Genomic DNA, 20,112 nt, shown 5'->3' with positions numbered 1-20,112 from the left:
CCTGATGCTACCAATGCTACTTTTTGATCCTCCAACAGTTCTTTACATGAGCATGAGTTACATTGTGAATTATTTTTATTTTTTTTGTACTGCCTAGTCTACTGCTGTGAGTGCTTCTGGCTAGGTTCCTGGAACAAAGATATTCAACACTCTCTCTCCAGTTCAAGTCAAGAAGATCAATAAGCAGGTACTCTGCTGGTTAAGAGCTTGGGGAACATTAGTGTCTGGATGCTCGGACTCATGCTCAGGGCAGAGAGGGGGGAGGTAATATTCTCCAGAAGAACTATGCAAGCAGTTCTACAGTTTGGTCTTGTGAGGGCGTTCAACTGTAATTTCACATTTAAAGTTATTGTGCCTATCAGTCTACAGGTGTTTTAAGACCATGTGTGGGAAACTAAATTAGTCAGAGATCACCTACAAAAGACCAACCTCAACCCCTAAATTGAAAGCAGCATCCCTAACCCCTGCAGGATTTGAACACACCCCACAGAAAGATTATCCCTCAAAAAACACCTGTTATTAGGAGGTCTGTCCTTTATATAGTGCTGAAGTGGTTACCAAATACAGATTTGGTTAACTGGAGTCAAGTAGCCCTCCTGATACCAGAAGGCTTCCTTTCAAATAAAGGAGCTATTTGCATTAGTGCCAGGATGACTACAACTGCTGCAGTATTACACTGGGAAAAGAGGCAGGTCTTTCAAATAGCCATAGCCAGCATGAAAGATATATTCTTGGAGCCAAGCATAACTTCCATTATGAAGTAATAAGAATCAAGATTTGATTAACTTTTAATTCATCATCATTCAGACAGCTGCAGACCCTACGGAATAGAAAGAGACTTCAGTTTCTAGCATCCATGTCTTACCTTATATTTTTCATTTGCAAATAATACAGAGGCTCGATGAAATTTGCATAGTGGGTTCTTCGGATCAATGTTAATGGCTTTGTTTAGAGTATCCAAAGCCTTTTCAGATTTTTTCAGTGCATGCTGGACCTACAACAGAACAGAGATGACGTTAATAGATTTCCTTTTTCAAAGAAAGAGGGGAAGGCAGGATCTGACCTGCCAGACTACGAAAAAATACATTTGACAAAATCCAGTGCCTTTAAAATGCAATATTCAAATACAGTAACTCCTCACTTAAAGTCGTCCCGGTTAACATTGTTACGTTGCTGTGCTTGTTTAAAGTCGTTTGGCAGCTGCCTGCTTTGTCCATTGCTTGCAGGAAGAGCATCCCGTTGCAGCTAGCTGGTGGGGGCTTGGAACCAGGGTGGACTGGCAGCCTCCCTATCAGCTCCCCGCTCCCCTAAGTTCCCTGTGCAGCAGCTGCCCAGCAGGCTATCTGTACAGTTGTCCCTCCCCCCACTGCCATGTGCTGCTCCTGCCCTCTGCCTTGGAGCTGCTCTCCAGAGCCTCCTGCTTGCTTTGGAGGAGGGGAGGGGAAGAGAAAAGGAGAGGTGGGCTAATGTCAGGGTGTCCCCCTCCCCCTGCACCCCGTTTACCCCATCTCCATAGAGCAGGGGGGACACACGACAGGGCTCAGGGAGCTTCCTGGCAGCAGCTGCTGCGGTCTCAGCTTGCTGATTAACAAGGCAGTGTACTTAAGAGTGCGTCGGTGTATTTAAAGGGGAAATGTGCATCTCTCTCTCTCTGTCTCCCATGCTGTCTCCCCTCCCTCCATTCCTGCTGACTTGTAGAGTGAGGCTACATTAACAACGAGTTAACCCTTGAGGGCTCAGCCAATTGCTAGTTCATCATTTAGCAGTAAGGCATTCCCTGGGAAATATCCCACCCTCTGACTCCACCCCCTCAACCAAGCTTTACAATCAGCATCGCTGTGTACAGTATTCAATTGTTTAAAACTTATACTGTGTGTGTGTGCGTGTGTGTGCGCGCACACAGTGTCTTTTGTCTGGCAAAAAAAAAAAAAAATCCCCTGGAACCTAACCTCCCCCTATTTACATTAATTCTTACGGGGAAATTGGATTCGCTTAACATCATTTCGCTTAAAGTCGCATTTTTCAGGAACATAACAACGTTAAGTGAGGAGTTACTGTAGAGAGGCTCATTCTGGAGTCAGATAAGATTGCACAATTCACCTCTCACTATTAGGCTTTTTACTCCTAGCTCTCACACTCTAGCAGAACGGTAAGTTGGCCCTCACCACCGAACTAGTTCAATGCCCCTGCCCTAGAACATAAAGTCAATGAACACCCATCAACATAGCAGAATCGGGGGCAGGAAAAGCTTAACCAAGGGCTATAATATACTTTGTTGCCATACTGCAAGTGAGAAAATGGTCAGCAGATGACCACATAACCAACCGCCATGATACTGGTCTGCCCCACATCACTCAAACAATCATTAAATGTATAAAAAAACAGCTTTCTACATTAGAACAGAGCATTTGCTCTAGTTGTACAAATCCTTCACAGGCAGAGGGACAGACCTGAAACAATGGCTCAGTCTTGTCAGGCCTCTATACCAGTTTAACGACAGGAAGATCTTAGAATCATAGACTTTAAGGTCAGAAGGGACCTTATTATGATTGTCTAGTCTGATCTCCTGCACAACGCAGGCCACAGAATCTCACCCACCCACTCCTGTAACAAACCCCTAACCCATGTCTGAGCTATTTAAGTCCTCAAATCGTGGTCTAAAGACTTCAAGGTGCAGAGAATCCTCCAGCAAGTGACCCGTATCAGCTGTGCTGACTGCTTCCTATTTAACTTTGCTAGTAGTTGGCACAAGCTGCTTAGAAATCCCTACTCTTAGAATTAAGGGTCATCACATATATAGATGATTAGGAGGTGGGGACCAAGGATGCACCAAGGCCCAAAATAGAACTTCATTAAAGGTACAGTGGGGGAGCCTCAAGTGCCAGTTCCAGGGTTTGTACTGGCAGTTGAGGACCACTGAGCTAGTTACCAGTTATGTTTTTTCTCTGTGAATACTCAGTTCCTTTAAAACTTTCTCATATGAGGACTGATTTTCAGATCCCTACTCTACTTGGGCATGTGCCCACACTGTGAAAGTACAAAAACTGCTCAAGTGTGAACCCAAATGCTATCACCTACATGAGCCCAACTGTCCAGTTTTGAGGGTGTAAATTTTAAACACTTATGGATGCACAGATGATAGCATTGTTCCAGGACAAATACAGGTGTTTATAGCTGCAAAAAAACAGAAACGTGTGCAAAATTGCATTCACACACACAAGTGGAAGAAGGGCAGGGCCTTTGCTAAAAGTCTGGTCCATAATATGCTTTTTCTATTGTGAGCACACACAATAAAAAGCCGATTAAACAGAACAAAGGATAGAATTACCAGTAAATGCAATCTACTTACTACTCCAATGTGACAGAGTAAGACTGAGCTCTGAGGATTGATATCGAGTGCTTTCTGGAAATGCATTTCTGCTAGGCTGAATTTCTCCTGTTTGTAATAAATCATTCCCAACCCATACCTGCAAGGACAAAACAAGTTTGTCAGATAATAATAAAGGTTGGTTTGTGATAAATCAAACTTTAAGTGTAGACTGGCAGAAGAAAATGGTCTTTGGCACATTAATTTGACAGATTAGATCAATGGAAACAAACAATGAAGTTCCTGGGACTCAGATATAGCCATATAAGCCTTTCCACTACAGCAGTTTGGGTAAACGTACACTGTAACCATAGCAGCATCCAACACATTGTTTCAAATTTTGGCATCTGAGTCATGTAAATCTTCTGCTAAATAAGCCCTGGTCTACACTAGGAGTTGACGTCGAATTTTGCAGCGTTAAATCGATTTAACCCTGCACCCGTCCACACTACGAAGCCCTTCTTTTTGACTTAAAGGGCTCTTAAAATCGATTTCCTTACTTGACCACCGACAAGGGGATTAGCACTGAAATCGGCCTTGCTGGGTCGAATTTGGGGTACTGTGGACACAATTAGACGGTATTGGCCTCCGGGAGCTAGTGCTCCATTGTGACCGCTTTGGACAGCGCCATCAACTCAGATGCACTGGCCACGTAGACAGGAAAAGGCCTTCAAACTTTTGAATTTCAATTTCCTGTTTGGCCAGCATGGCAAGCTGCAGATGACCATGCAAAGCTCATCAGCAGAGGTGACCATGATGGAGTCCCAGAATCGCAAAAGAGCTCCAGCATGGACTGAACTGGAGGTATGGGATCTGATCGCTGTATGGGGAGAGGAATCCGTGCTATCACAACTATGTTCCAGTTTTCGAAATGCCAAAAACTTTGTCAAATTCTCCCAGGGCCTGAAGGACAGAGGCCATAACAGGGACCTGAAGCAGTGCCGTGTGAAACTTAAGGAGCTGAGGCAAGCCTACCAGAAAACCAGAGAAGCGAACGGCCGCTCCGGGTCAGAGCCCAAAACATGCCGCTTCTATGATGAACTGCATGCCATTTTAGGGGGTTCAGCCACCACTACCCCAGCCGTGTTGTTTGACTCCTTCAATGGAGATGGAGGCAACATGGAAGCAGGTTTTGGGGACGAGGATGATGATGATGATGATGAGGTTGTAGATAGCTCAGAGCAAGCAAGTGGAGAAACCGGTTTTCCCGACAGCCAGGAATGGTTTCTCACCTTGGACCTGGAGCCAGTACCCCCCGAACCCACCCAAGGCTGCCTCCTGGACGGGCCAGGCGGAGAAGGGACCTCTGGTGAGTGTACCTTTTAAAATACTATACATGGTTTAAAAGCAAGCATGTTTAATGATTAATTTGCCCTGGCATTCGTGGCTCTCCTGGATATACTCCCAAAGCCTTTGCAAAAGGTTTCTGGGGAGGGCAGCCTTATTCCATCCACCATGGTAGGACACTTTATCACTCCAGGCCAGTAGCATGTACTCGGGAATCATTGTACAACAAAGCATTGCAGTGTATGTTTGCTGGCGTTCACACAACATCCATTCTTTATCTCTGTGTTATCCTCAGGAGAGTGAGATATCATTCATGGTCACCTAGTTGAAATAGGGTGCTTTTCTTAAGGGGACATTCAGAGGTGCCCGTTCCTGCTGGGCTGTTTGCCTGTGGCTGAACAGAAATGTTCCCCGCTGTTAGCCATGGGGAGGAGTTAGCAACGTGGTGGGGGGAGGCAAAATGCGACCTTGGAATGAAAGCACGTGCTATGTATGTAATGTTAACAGCAAGGTTTACCGTGAAAGAGCGTACCCATCGTTCTATAAAATGTGTCTTTTTAAATACCACTGTCACTTTTTTTTTTCCTCCACCAGCTGCATGTGTTTCAAGGATCACAGGATCTTCTCCTTCCCAGAGGCTAGCGAAGATTAGAAGGCGAAAAAAACGCACTCGTGATGAAATGTTCTCTGAGCTCATGCTGTCCTCCCACACTGACAGAGCACAGACGAATGCGTGGAGGCAGACAATGTCAAAGTGCAGGAAAGCACAAAAGACCGGGAGGAGAGGTGGCGGGCTGAAGAGAGGGCTGAAGCTGAAAGGTGGCAGCAGCGTGATGACAGGAGGCAGGATTCAATGCTGAAGCTGCTGGAGGATCAAACTAATATGCTCCAGCGTATGGTTGAGCTGCAGGAAAGGCAGCAGGAGCACAGACCCCCGCTACAGCCCCTGTGTAACCAACCGCCCTCCTCCCCTAGTTCCATAGCCTCCTCACCCAGATGCCCAAGAACATGGTGGGGAGGCCTCCAGCCACCTAGCCACTCCACCCCAGAGGACTGCCCAAGCAACAGAAGGCTGGCATTCAGTAAGTTTTAAAGTTTTAAACTTTTAAAGTGCTGTGTGGCCTTGTCCTTCCCTCCTCCACCACCCCTCCTGGGCTACCTTGGTAGTTATCCTCCGATTTGTGTGATGAATTAATAAAGAATGATGAATTAATAAAGAGCAATGACTTTACTGCCTCTGCAAGCGGTGACTGAAGGAAGGAGGGGAGGGTGGTTAGCTTACAGGGAAGTAGAGTGAACCAAGGAGCAGGGGGTTTCCTCTAAGAGAAACCAACAGAACTTTCACACTGTAGCCTGGCCAGTCATGAAACTGGTTTTCAAAGCTTCTCTGATGCGCACCGCGCCCTCCTGTGCCCTTCTAACCATCCTGGTGTCTGGCTGTGCGTAACCAGCAGCCAGGTGATTTGCCTCAACCTCCCACCCCGCCATAAACGTCTCCCCCTTACTCTCACAGATGTTGTGGAGCGCACAGCAAGCAGTAATAACAGTGGGAATATTGGTTTCACTGAGGTCTAACCGAGTCAGTAAACTGCGCCAGCGCGCTTTTAAACGTCCAAATGCACATTCTACCACCATTCTGCACTTGCTCAGCCTGTAGTTGAACAGCTCCTGACTTCTGTCCAGGGTGCCTGTGTATGGCTTCATGAGCCATGGCATTAAGGGGTAGGCTGGGTCCCCAAGGATAACTGTAGGCATTTCAACATCCCCAACGGGTATTTTCTGGTCTGGGAATAAAGTCCCTTCCTGCAGCTTTTGAAACAGACTAGAGTTCCTGAAGATGCGAGCATCATGTACCTTTCCCGGCCATCCCACGTTGATGTTGGTGAAATGTCCCTTGTGATCCACCAGTGCTTGCAGCACTATTGAAAAAGTACCCCTTGCGGTTTATGTACTCGCCGGCTTGGTGCTCCGCTGCAAAGATAAGGATATGGGTTCCGTCTATGGCCCCACCACAGTTAGGGAATCCCATTGCAGCAAAGCCATCCACTATGACCTGCACACTTCTCAGGGTCACTACCCTTGATATCAGCAGATCTTTGATTGCGTTGGCTACTTGTATCACAGCAGCCCCCACAGTAGATTTTCCCCACTGCAAATTGATTCCCGACTGACCGGTAGCTGTCTGGCGTTACAAGCTTCCACAGGGCTATTGCCACTCGCTTCTCAACTGTGAGGGCTGCTCTCATCTTGGTATTCTTGCGCCTCAGGGCAGGGGAAAGCAAGTCAAAGTTCCATAAAAGTGCCCTTACGCATGCGAAAGTTTTGCAGCCACTGGGAAGCCACTGCAGACACTATGCCGTCCCACCAGTCTGTGCTTGTTTCCCAGGCCCAGAATCGGCGTTCCACCGCATAAGCCTGCCCCATTAGCACCATGATGCCCACATTGCCACCATGATGCCCACATTGCCAGGGTCCGTGCTTTGAGAGAAGTCTGTGTCCATGTCCTCATCACTCTCGTCACCGTGCTGACGTCGCCTACTTGCCTGGTTTCGCTATGCCAGGTTCTGGTGCTGCGTATACTGCTGGATAATGCATGTGGTGTTTAATGTGCTCCAAATTGCCAAAGTGATCTGAGCGGGCTCCATGCTTGCAGTGGTATGGCGTCTGCACAGAAAAAAGGCGCAGAACGATTGTCTGCCGTTGCCCTGACAGAGGGAGGGGCGACTGACGACATGGCTTACAGGGTTGGCTTACAGGGAATTAAAATCAACAAAGGGGGTGGCTTTGCGAGAAACTGAATGGCCTCCTCAAGGATAGAGCTCAAAACTGGGTTTAGCAGGCTGTTGATTTCACAGAGGGAGGGAGGAGAAAATGAATACAACACAAATCTGGTCTATTTCTTGTTTTGAGCCACTTCATCTATCTTTATACATCTTGCTGGCAGCAGACTGTGCAGTATGACTGCTAGCCATTGTCATCTCCTGGGTGCTCGGCAGAAGACGGTGCAGTATGACTACTGGCCATTGTCTTCTGCTAGCTGCAGATTAAAAGACAGTGCACTGCCGGTAGGACTCAATTGCCATGAGACGAAACTTAAAAGGAAAATGACCTGGCTGAGTCACTCCCATGTTTGCCCAGGCGCCCCTTACCTCATCAAGGTTGGTTAAAAGAGCACCCAGGACTATGTCGACTACGGCTACCAGTCATACTGCACTGACTGCTGCCAAAAGGCAATAAACTGTCAGAGGTATTGCTGTGTAGCAATGCAGTACCACGTCTGCCAGCACCCAGGAGACATACGGTGACGGTGAGCTGAGCGGGCTCCATGCTTGCCGTGGTATGGCGTCTGCACAGGTAACTTAAGAAAAGAGGCGCTAAACTATTGTCTCCCCTTGCTTTCATGGCGGAAGGGAGGGAAGGGGGACCTGACGATATGTATCCAGAACCACCCACAACAATGTTTTAGCCCCATCAGGCACTGGGATTTCTACCCAGAATTCAAATGGGCGGCGGAGACTGCGGGAACTGTGGGATAGCTATCCCCAGTGCAACGCTCTGGAAGTCGACGGTTGCCTCGGTACTGTGGACACACTCCGCCGACTACATGCACTTAGAGCATTTGTGTGGGGGGACTCACAATCGACTGTATAAAAACACTTTCTACAAAACCAACTTCTATAAATTCGACCTAATTTCGTAGTGTAGACATACCCTAAAATAGGCCAGATTCACTGTTTGTGTAAGTGGGAGCAACTCCATGGACTTCAATAGACAGTTTATGCCAGTCATACCTTTAATGTCCCAGGCACTAGTGACTACGTTACTCAGAGAGTAACCCCTTCATTCACAAACTAGCTACAACATCTACTAATTCACAATTGGGTTTTGGCACCAGTTCACCCTGCCCAGCTGGAAGATGAATAACTGTAGCTGAAGCACTTTAAACTGATTAGACAAGGAAATTTAATCTGAAGCTAAAGTGTATACAGAGCTAACAAGAGAGAAGCAATAACTATGCACTCAAGAGTGGAATCTTTTGGCCAGCAGTATCCACTGGCTTGCACCTGAAGTTTACTCCATGTTGGTTAACTAGCCATCCTCCAAGCTGTGAGGTGCAGTGAAGCTGGCCTTGGAGGCAATATTAATGGAGGCTATACAGGGAGAGCTTCATCACATCTGGGTACTGAAACTGCCTGGGCCAAGCGGATGCCATTAGTATCACAGACGCAGTTTCTTGGCTGAATTCTCTAAACACCCTCAAAGTCAGAGGGATTGGTGAGCAAGCACACATCAGTCCAGTAGACCATGGAATAAGGAACACATCCGATTGTTGTATCATATGTTCCTGGGTGGGGGTGACAAGTGACTCAGGAGTATGGCACCTATAACAATATTTGAACCCTGACAAGACAACTTGGTACCTCCTATCTACTTTCTATGATGTTGGAGGTATGCTGTCTGTCACCATAGCTGTGCCAGTTCTAACAGATCTTCATTAACTGGTTATGTTACTCTCTCCTGTAAAAAAGTACATAAGATGTCTAATAATTTGTGAGTTTTTTGTGTATGATCTCCATCATAACCTAATGTTTCAGCTAGCCGTTCTTCTAAGGAGATCCTGAAAGGTCTTATATGGATGTGATGGCACAGCTAGACCTATAGCTGTATCAGGTGAGAGTGAAGAAATGGCAGCTGGAGTTAGGTTGGCAGAGTGATGTTGCTCCTCAAAGGCCTGCAGTTGCAGTAATGGAGCAGGAGGGACCTGAGGACACTGACAGGGTTGAACTCTAGTAGACTCTACAGGGGAATGTGATCTGACCCTGGAGTAGGTAGAGGAGGTGAGCTTTCTAATGTGTTGAGGACTCCAAAGAGCCCAGTAAGGCTAGGAGTGAGGTCCCTGGGCAAAACTGTGTAAGCAGCCTGGGGAGTCCCCAAGAAGAATGTCCCCCCCATTAACCTGTGCCTACATTGATGTCCATGTGCCCTAGAAGCCTTGTCAGAGGTATGGTAGACTGAAGAGTAATTAGGAGAATCCTCCCTATTCTGGTCTAAAGGTTGATGGGGAGAAGAAATACTCATTCTCTAGAGGTGGAGTAGACCAAGCAGGAGTCCTTAGAATTTCTTTAGAGACATCTCTTGCCAGTGCCATATATACACACTCAGTGCTGAGAGTTTAGCAGAGCTCAATACCAATGTAAGCATTCTAATGGCTAAGGAAAAACAGAAGAGACTCAGGACATTTGGACACTGTCAAATCTCTTGGTACCATGAAGCTCAGTGCAGAGTGAGTTGGTACCTCTGACATTAAATTAAATACCCTCAGTGCCAGGGCTGTGCCTATGAGATTGGTACCGACAAAGCCAACAGCAATACCACGGTTGGTGCCAGGAGACCTGAAGGTCGTACCAGTGTGGGCAACTGCAAGGGGTTGGTTAGTAGCTGGTACCGCTGGAGTCTGTTGGAGTGCCCAGAGGGACAAACACAGGCCTTGTGCTACCCTTAACCTCACTCAGCACTGAATACCTACGCCTTTCTCTTAGGAGATCCCTTGGATGGTGACCTATTCTAACACTTTTTCAAAGAGTGGTGAGGAGCCCTACCCCTCTCTGATGAAGGCCCGAGAGCAAGAACTGCTGCAGCAGGAAGGGACAGACATCTCACGAAGTCCAAGGCTTAAAAATTGGCGATTTCTGTTCTACCATGAAAACTGAGTACTGGGCAATAGGGAAGAAGAAAAAAAAAAAATCTAAAAATCTAAAAGCACTACCTGTAAAGAAACTTAACATACACTGAACTATCAAAACTATTCTAGAAGTTAACTATGCAAGTGTACAAGAGCACAGGACACTGCGTGCAGTTCTGTCTCAGCCATGGGAAGTCAGAAGGAATTGAGAGGAGGGTTGGGTCTCCTTCACCCTTTTATGTCTTCGAAAAGGGGAGGTACCAGGGCATTTAGGGGACAGATTCAGGCATGGGCCAAAGGACACCTCTATTCAAAAGATTCCAATCTCTGGTGCATGTATATCAAGAGTGGAATACATATAGATAAGCACTCAAAGAATTGCTAATTCATTGACTGTTAATTTGGCTTCTCCAAGATCCTCTATGCTAGCCCAGATAGTATGCTTTTCCTACAAAAAGTTGCAGACAGGAAACATATGAAACTTTTGTGACAAAATTCTGCCTATATTGGGGGCTAGCTATGATCAGACTTCCAGCGATTTAAAAAAAAAAAAAAAACCACACTGACAACTGGATGATGCAGGATACAAGGCAGCTGGAGAGGAGAAGGAGAGAGATGGAAAATGACAAAAAAACAAAAAGCTCTTCACTAAGAATGTATTCTGCTTTAAAATCAGATAATCCTGACAAAGGCAAGAATTAGGGGAAGGAGATCAACAAAAAAAACAACCAGCCAACCAAACCAAACCAGTAAAGTTGCTTCTCCTTCCATGGAACAAGAAATCAATGGGAATATGGTAAGTAGGTCAGGCGACCTCCTTCTGTAAGGGTAGTCTCACCAAAAACTTTGTTTTTTCCTGTCCCCCATCTGCTACTAGGAGGATTTATAGTCACTGCCTTGGCTGGCATACAGCAGCAGTGAAGAAATGGAGCAGTGCCAGGGAACAAAAATGTTTGACCAAGTGGAAGTGGGACAATGCATCACATGTGACGCCATGAGAACACAAGGCAATGCAGTACATGCATTTTTTTAAACAAAGACTAATTACTATCCAGCAACAATGATGGCAATACCTGTTGTCAGATCTCTCCTTGTAACAGATAGAGTCACTCTTTTATGTGACAGGTTTCAGAGTAGCAGCCGTGTTAGTCTGTATTCGCAACAAGAAAAGGAACACATTTATTTGAGCATAGGCTTTCGTGAATGCATCCGGTGAAGTGAGCTGTAGCTCACAAAAGCTTATGCTCAAATAAAGGTGTTAGTCTCTAAGGTGCCACAAGTCCTCCTTTTCTTTTATGCGATGAGTGGCAGAAATAAAGAATTATCTAAGTTGTTATAACAGAGTGCCTACACTGGCAACATGTAAAGGCAGTCAGCAATAAAATACGCTTCTTCCCTTGGTGCTTTCATTAATAAAAAAAAATCCTGAAAACTTACCATGCATTATAATGTCTAGGATTGACTCGGATTGCATTTCGAAAACAGGCTAATGCTTTGTCTAGTTCTTCTGTTAACACAAATTCATGCCCCAGCAGAGTGTAGGCATACGCATAGTTTGGATCAACTTGAATGGCTCTCTGGAAAAACTTGATTGCAATGTCATGCTCCCGTTGCAAGCTGAAACAGTTTCCTGCGGCACACCACGCCTAGTAAAAAGCAACATTGCAAAGTCACTATCAAATCCCCTTTTTACAACATGAGGGTGATAAATAATTGATTTCAACTGGTGTTCTTCTACTGAGCTGTGTTTTTAGAGTATTGGCATGCTTCATCCCAGCAATGAGACATGCCAGCCACTGCTAGGATGAAACCCATAATGGTTTATCTACAGCATTATGCATACATGTATATAATAGCTTTCATCCATGGATTTCCATGGATTTCAAAGCACTTTTATAAGAATATTAGTTAAGTCTCATTCCTTGGAGGTAGAGAGGATTGGATGCATTTTATACATAGTGAAAACTGGGATACAGAGGTCAAGAGCCCAAGGAGACACAGCAAGTCAGCAGCAGTTAAATACTACAAGGATTACACGATATGGAGCGTATAAGCAGTCAGCTATTCAGCTCTAGCACTAGCAACAGCAGCGGGCTGGAGGCAGCTACAGTCAAGATTCAGCACCCCTTCACTCTCTCCAGCAGAGCAATGGGAACCCCACCCAGGGACACCAAATTCCAGTAGGAACCCCCACTCCCCATCCCATACAGCAGCCTGCATCACGACTTGAGGGATCAGAGCTTAAGACTCCCCAGCAGCAACATCACCACCTCCTGTTATTGGAGGCTGTATTTCTCTCTGATCTCCAGACTCCTCTAGCTGCCGTGAATGGACATTTTACTTGACATTTACTATTCTCCACTTGAAGAATTGCTTGCTGGCAACGAACATGTTTTCTGTTCTTGTTTTCCTCCTTTCTTCTTCCCAGGCCTCTCCTGTGCACCTCTCCTGTCCTGCTACCCTCCATAACCTTCCACCTTTCTCCCCAGTCTTCTAACACACTAAAAGAACACATGAAAAGGTTCTTACCTTTTCTGAACTCTAATAAATGTAAAGAACAAAAAATTATAAATTCAAATAAAAGAACATGAATAATACATAAAGTGTGCATGTTTATAGGTTACAGGTCTCATTAAAATGTGCAGGACATTTTGCACATAACAGCCTTGCACTACCATGTGTCCATACAGTCACAACTGCTCCCTCTATTGACAGCCTATTGTTTGATTCATCGACAAATTTAAGACTGTAATGCGTTACATGTTTAGAGGATACCCAGCAAATTTTAGGTGGTCAGTTAATTAAATATTATTGCAGGAAAAAGGGTGTTACAGAAAGACATTAAAATAGTAGCAGAGCAAGCAACAAAATCCCTGCAATCCTGGATACCTCTTTTCTACCTAATAGAGAGCTCTCCCTCCCATGCATCAGGGTGAATAAATGATAGGGGAATCTTTCTGGATGAAAGGCGCTATGCAAATGAAAGTCATAACTGATGGGTTAACGGATTTCAGCCTGTTCCATGCAGGCGGACATGCCTTTTTTACAATGGTTACAGGCACCATCCTCGATCCACCAGGTAATCCAGTAGCCTTTATGAGAGACAGTTCTGTTACACAAATATACCCGAATTAGACTAAACTAGCGTTTACTGAGTTTGTTCTGACTCATTAATCATCTTTAACCTTGATAAGAAAGTAACTGTAGGCAGCAACATACTGCACCACACTATTTTATACCTCTGGTGAATTTTTATCCATGTCTGTTAAATCTTTTGATAGGACTGAAAGTGCAACATCCTTCTGAAGATGCCATAGCGTTGTAGAGTAAATCTCCATGCCTTCAACTCTGTAGTTTTCAATCCTTCTTACTTCAGAGAATATCCTCTCAGCCTAAAAACAAAAGAATTTGAATGAAATCCTCGAGAAGAGCACTAAGAGGAATAGTAGGAAGTTCCAGAGATATATAAAAGCAATGGGGATGCTTAGTCTACCACCACCTATAAACACAAAAACCAACATGCAAAGCTTCAAATCTTGTGGCATTTCTAGCTTCTTATCCCAATGAAAGGAGAAACATAGTATGTTTACTTGAGACAAGCAGAAATCTGTAACAGCCCCCTGTAACAGTCTGACTCAGATTACGATACTCTTTCCATCCTAGTGCATGAAGAGAAGATAAAGGAGTAACATTGGTAAAATGAGATCAAGACATTATGAATTTCTATTATCAAAGATTTATATTGCATAGGTGGATGGTCTTAACCACATTACCTAGCCATCCAAACACAGCACACTTCAAGGACTGCCTTTATATGGATACTGGAGCATCTTAATGGCTGAAGGCCTTTCCAGCCTCAACCCACCTTGCTGTTGCAGGTGTTCGTTTACTAAGTAAATGAAAGAGAACAGCCCGAGAAAGGTTCCCTACAATGCATAAGAGCGTGTCCATGCCAGAAGTAGCGAGGTTGGTTCACTAGGAAGTAAGGTACCATATGGGACTACTTTTTTCTATAAGAAGTGTTCAAAGGAAATACAGCCTCTTTACTCAAAAATTCATTCTTGATTTTATGTTACTATGGCCAACTCAAGTTCCTTTCACAGATTTCAGATAATAGTACTCAGATCAGCAACAAGGGCAAAAATTATGAAAGAAAAAGCTTTACGAAACTGCTGGGATCCATGGCACGGTCTTTCATGAAATATTAAAAGTGTCTGTACATTCCAAGTGTGTGGACATGATCAGGATGCAAACAAGGTCCAGGAGCAACTGTTTTTCTTTAAAAGAAAAGGAGTACTTGTAGCACCTTAGAGACTAACAAATTTATTTGTGCATGAGCTTTTGTGAGCTACAGCTCCGATGAAGTGAGCTGTAGCTCACGAAAGCTTATGCACAAATACATTTGTTAGTCTAAGGTGCCACAAGTCCTCCTTTTCTTTTTGCGAATACAGACTAACACAGCTGCTATCTGAAACCTGTTTTTCTTTAAAACGACATCTTACATAGTGCATAGTTTATAAAACAAAAACTTAACTTCATAAATCTACTGCATTCACCTCTTATAAATCCATTAACAGGTAAGGATTAGGAAATTGGAAATGAAAAGGGATATTGGGCTTTTGAAACAAGAACTCAATTAACTGAAGTGCTAAGTTACATCCCTATTACATGTAAACGTCTATCACATGAGGGAATCAACAGGATTTATTGTAGCTGTTTAAAAATTACAACTGCAATTTCAGAGAATGGAGACCATCCACAATAGAATTCTAACAGATTTGCCGTTTCCACACGTTTGGAAAAACAAACTTTCAAGAGGTCAGTTACCATCATAACTTAAAGAATCTTATGGTAATAACTTATATTGTACATATTTTACATATATGTACGTGCACTTTTCATTGGGAAGGACTCCTTTGGGCTTCACAAACTATAGATGCAGCACAGCTGAAATACTGTCACCTCCAGGTTGGAGGGCAACGGTCAACCAGTGGCAGGGACACAACTGTGGTGAGATGGGGAGATTTTGGCCAAAGACACTGGAGCAAACCCAAAAAAAAGTGTCATAGGATCTTCAGTGTCTATGCTGACTAGAAAGAATGCTGGTTTGTCACATCTCATAAGACCGACCCACAACACAATAAATAGCATAGAACTCAATTTCACCACCTCAAAGTGGAAGGGCTGAAGTGATCCAGATTAATCTGAAACTGCTTGAGGGTAGGTATTTCAAACCTGATGCTTACACAGCTATGCTATCCCAACTGCAGACTCTCCTCGGGTTTTACAGGAAGCCAGCAAAATCTGTGCAAAGCTATACAAAACAAAAATTTAAAATAAAAGCAGGTATCCGCTCTATGCCTACCTGCATATATTCTGCAAGCTCAAAGTAAGCTCTCCCAATTTGGCACAGTACCCAGCCAGTATTGTAGTGGTGAGAAGGTAAATGGCTTAATATGTTTATCGCTTCTTTACAGTTGTACGAACACAAGGCTAAATAACCTTTCCCCATGTCACGAAGAAGGCTCATCAATCCTTCTAGGAGAAAAATACAATAAATAAAAGAGACAAGAACTAAAGAATTACTTGCCTGGAACTGCTGTTCTCTGAAACTATGCATTATGGCAGACACCCTTCTAAAGTCCCTGTTCTTATGAGAACCATGCAGGGACTCCAAGCACAGAATTATATACTCCTCCTGGTTTTGCGCACCAGCTCCTGCAGTGAAATCTAGGTAACACCATCTGCCATCTCCTTTCAAGCCAAAGGTAGGATACACCTACCTACAAAGTGGTTGCATAGTTAAGGATGAGCTGAGTTTTACACTTAAAGTGGTTGAATCTGTGCTTTATGTATGAAGAATATGGCATATCCTCCCTAAAACTACAGCACTTACTCTGAGCACAAAATGAATTTTCTGACAATATACAAGGAAATCAGTTAACTAGTTTTAAGTTAAGAATTAAAAATGGGTCCTTTAAGAAATTTGGCACCCTAGATCTGATCATTTTTTTGTATTAAATGATTTTTAGAACATGGACTTGAGTGTCTAAGTCTCTCTTATCGTTTAAGCTTGTTGAGTCTCATGCACTGAATACATTTTGAAGAATATTTTTAAAGGGATTAATAGCCATATTTTGCCATTTTCTTCATAACTGTTATCCAGATGCTGTTGAAAATGGAGAAATTTAAAGTTTTGATCAGAGAATTCCATGAAAAACTGCTTTTTTTTTCAAAGTGGCCATCACCTCCTGGTCTCAATGTGACTGAAGCAGAGTTCCCTTTAGAAAAGCCAGTGACCCTCTGTGAAGCCAGGCTGCTGGGCCCACCCTCTTCCAGGAAGTCATAAACAAGAACAGCAAAAGTGGCCATTTAAATGTTTGTTTTTTTAAAAGCTACTTGTTGCACAAGATCTGTTTGACAGGGTGGGCAGGGGAATGTAGAGGTGAGAAACTGATGGAAACTAGCCAATACATCTCGGCTGCTTTGTGCTGGTCCTGAATGGCATAAAGTAGCCACAATGTACTTGTAGATCTGCCTCATAATAGTTAAAATTAAAGAGATTTTTTTTAAAAAAAAAAAGATTTTAAAAGGTTGATACTACAGTAACTTTGTATTTCTCTGGACTATTGCTTGCAATTAAGCTTATCCACTTGTTATCAATAGTATAATTTAATATTTTTAATTTAAATGAAATTTGATGGTTACATATTTATGAAATGGCAGTTTTAGTTACTCAGAGGCTAAAAGGCACTACAATGAAGAGAATGAACACACTTTACAGTGACCAGTGGTTTCCATTAAACCTTAAAATACAATTGGAAAACATTTGGCTCTATTACATTCTGAGAGCTTTCAGACAAACCTGCTGCTGCTTTCTGTAGTGTGAAAGCCTGGATCTGTGGTGCGACAGTGGAGATTTTCCCTTCTGAAATGATGGACGAGTCCAGTTTGGTGATTTCCAGACTATCGTTTATGTTTGTCTGAGTTATTCCTCCCTTATTTGTTTTACTTTTTGTCTTTCTATTTGGAATTTTAGGTGGGAACTTCATTTTCAACTTTTTACTGTTCTCCTATATGGAAAAAGAAAGTCTCAAACCACGGTTTATCTACAGGCAGATGGATTCCAAATCAAAGACTACAGACATGCTTGTTTTCTGTTTTACTAAAGTAATGGTGTCTAACAGATGTACACATACACAAAATAACCAAGTTAACAATGATACAAGGTCTTAAACATAGTCATGAAATATATACATTAACTTCAGCCATAATGTTGCAATAAGGTTATTGGTTTGGTTTTACACTGCATCTTTATAAAGTAGCTTGAACGAAAGCAGTAAACTGACTTTGACCAAAAGGACTTCCAAACAAAGTCATTTATCAAATATATGTATCTGGACTATACAGAGTCTCTTTACCAAGTGTATTGATGATATTGCACCTCTCATCCAGAGATCTAATTTCATTTTCATCAATCAGGAAAGTAGGCCATCCCTATTTTTTCAAAGGCTGTGCATGGGAGGCCAGGGGAGGGGAAGAAGGGATATTCAAGTATTCTCTCTCACTCTGGAACTTACTATTGAAAGCAAAGGTTCAGCAAAAATAAGGATGCAAGAAATATAGAGAAAAAGAAAAGAAAAAGAAAAGCATTAGCTTTATTTTCTTCTTGGTTTCACTGCAAGGTCTCCTCACCCTGATTCGGCTTCCCAGTCTAGTGGCTCAGAGATTATCTGAAGAGGGAAAGGTCATCCCCAAGGATATACTACTGACAGGTCACAAGATACTTCCTTTGATTCACTTAACATTTTGGTACTTCACTTTTCCTATACATTTCAATTCCCAACTAAAGCTCTCAGCACCATTGACTATTATGGTGATTTTATATCATCAACTACTAGTAGGACCTCTATCTAAACCTCTACCTCTTTCCCTGCAGATAAGCTACCAGATTGTTCTCACACAACAGCACTTTTCCCAAAGGTGCTGGGAGCAGTATGAAACCAGCTAGGAACACTGGTTTCTGGTTAGTTTCTTGCTGCTGCAGAAGCATTACCACACACCGCAGAAGCTGTTGAGCTGCGTAATTACTTTGGTGAATTCTCTCACTTTGAGGAGGAACACACAGCATCATAACTGAATTTTTGCAATCCCAGACTGAAATTTAACCCACCTGAAATATGTTCTGTAGAGTGGTGGTTCTCAAAGCCGGTCCGCTCCTTATTCAGGGAAAGCCCCTGGCGGGGCGGGGCGGGCCGGTTTGTTTTTACCTGCTGCGTCCAAAGGTTCGGCTGATCATGGCTCCCACTGGCCGCGGTTCGCAGCTCCAGACCAATGGGGGCTGTGGGAAGGGAAGCCAACACGTCCCTCGGCCCGCGCCGTTTTCTGCGGCCACCATTGGCCTGGAGCGGTGAACCACGGCCAGTGGGAGCCGCGATCGGCCAAACCTTCGGACGCAGCAGGTAAACAAACCAGCCCGGCTCACCAGGGGCTTTCCCTGAACAAGCGGTGGACCGGCTTTGAGAACCACTGCTGAAGATGACTTATAAAGTTTGTCAGTCACTAATTTGAGCCCAGCAACACTCCAGGATGAGTGTTCACTTGATACAAACACTTAGGTGTTAAGACTTTTGAAAGCATCACACAGATATGCATGCTAACTGAAAAATTCAAATCATGTACTATAAAGTTCATGTTGTGCAGCCAAATGTATTTCACAAAGTCTACACATTATAAGGCCAATTCTTCAGCTGCTCCACACATTACTCAGTGGGAGCTTTGTATTGAGTGGCTGAATAATCACGTTATTAGTTATCATAAGCAGAAAGATAAGAAAATGGATAAATTATTTAGGGTATACATCCTACGTTACCTTTGTTGTAGAGCTATCACTAGTAAATAGGCGAGAACTTCTTCGAGGCAGTGCATTAGGTGGAGCAGCAATGGTTGGGCTCAATACCTGAGGTGTTGTACTATAAATAAACAGCTTATTAGAAGTAAAATGCTTAAAAAAAATAAATAAAAAATATATATTAAATTAGCAGATGCCTTGTACACTGGGGTGAAGGTGCCTCCATCTCCCTGGGGCAGATTTACGTGCTGCTATATAACCCAAATTTTGATTTTAATCACTCCCTCCCCTCCGTTTGTGATCACTGCAGCAGTTTATGTGGTATTTCCTTACCCAGTAAGTTTCTATGCTAAGTAAAATCAAGCTATCCTCTCCTAGATAGAAGTAAGTCCTACAGATGCAATGAGAGCTGAAAGTTTTGGATCTAAGAAAGGGGAAACCTAAACTGGCAGCCAAGAATAAATTAGCTGGCTGTCTCTTACCATACATCAGTCTGGGGACCCTTCTGCCACATAATTTTGGTATGAAGGGCTTGTTTTCTTAACTTCATGCTCATGTGAGTCAAGACTGAATAAACTTTTGGGACACATTCTGCTTAATGCAAATGCAAGTTAAGCATATGCACACAAGGAAGAGAATACACATTTTACATTGGGCAGTTTTCTGAACTGTTAAAGTGATGCATTTTAAACAAGTTGTTTATCAACATTTATTACTGAAATAAATATTGAGAAATCTACACCTAAGTTAGAAAGTTGAAATCATTCTCTCAAATGGCATAAGGCATAGTTTGGCCTCTGTGTAAGTGAGGTACTCTTGCCACGAGAGCTCTGAGGTACAGTGCAAAATGCAATTAAAAATCTCCCTTGTAGAGAGAATTGCCATGTCAGGATCTTCATTCTGAATTGCAATTAGGCCATTCCA

At 43.5% G+C, this 20,112-nt stretch overlaps 1 protein-coding gene across 7 annotated transcripts in view; it reads right to left on the bottom strand.

Annotated features, from left to right (window-relative positions):
- CDC27 (cell division cycle 27) overlaps positions 1-20,112 on the bottom strand; it is a 60,096-nt gene that overhangs the window by 10,241 nt on the left and 29,743 nt on the right. For 4 of the 7 annotated variants that reach the window (XM_077806160.1, XM_077806162.1, XM_077806165.1 and 1 more), the window contains 7 exons: positions 19,210-19,309; positions 17,203-17,410; positions 15,703-15,875; positions 13,577-13,729; positions 11,775-11,983; positions 3,350-3,467; positions 866-994 (listed from right to left, as the gene is read on the bottom strand). In XM_077806160.1, coding sequence (XP_077662286.1) covers positions 866-994; positions 3,350-3,467; positions 11,775-11,983; positions 13,577-13,729; positions 15,703-15,875; positions 17,203-17,410; positions 19,210-19,309 — 1,090 coding nt within the window. The remainder of the gene's footprint in view (positions 1-865; positions 995-3,349; positions 3,468-11,774; positions 11,984-13,576; positions 13,730-15,702; positions 15,876-17,202; positions 17,411-19,209; positions 19,310-20,112) is intronic. The other 3 variants (XM_077806161.1, XM_077806163.1, XM_077806164.1) reach the window with 2 other exon arrangements.

Source organism: Eretmochelys imbricata, chromosome 27 (assembly GCF_965152235.1).
Source record: "Eretmochelys imbricata isolate rEreImb1 chromosome 27, rEreImb1.hap1, whole genome shotgun sequence".
Lineage (NCBI taxonomy): Eukaryota > Metazoa > Chordata > Testudines > Cheloniidae > Eretmochelys > Eretmochelys imbricata.
The sequence above is the reverse complement of the archived record's forward strand: the minus strand, read 5'-3'. Positions and strand labels throughout refer to the sequence as shown.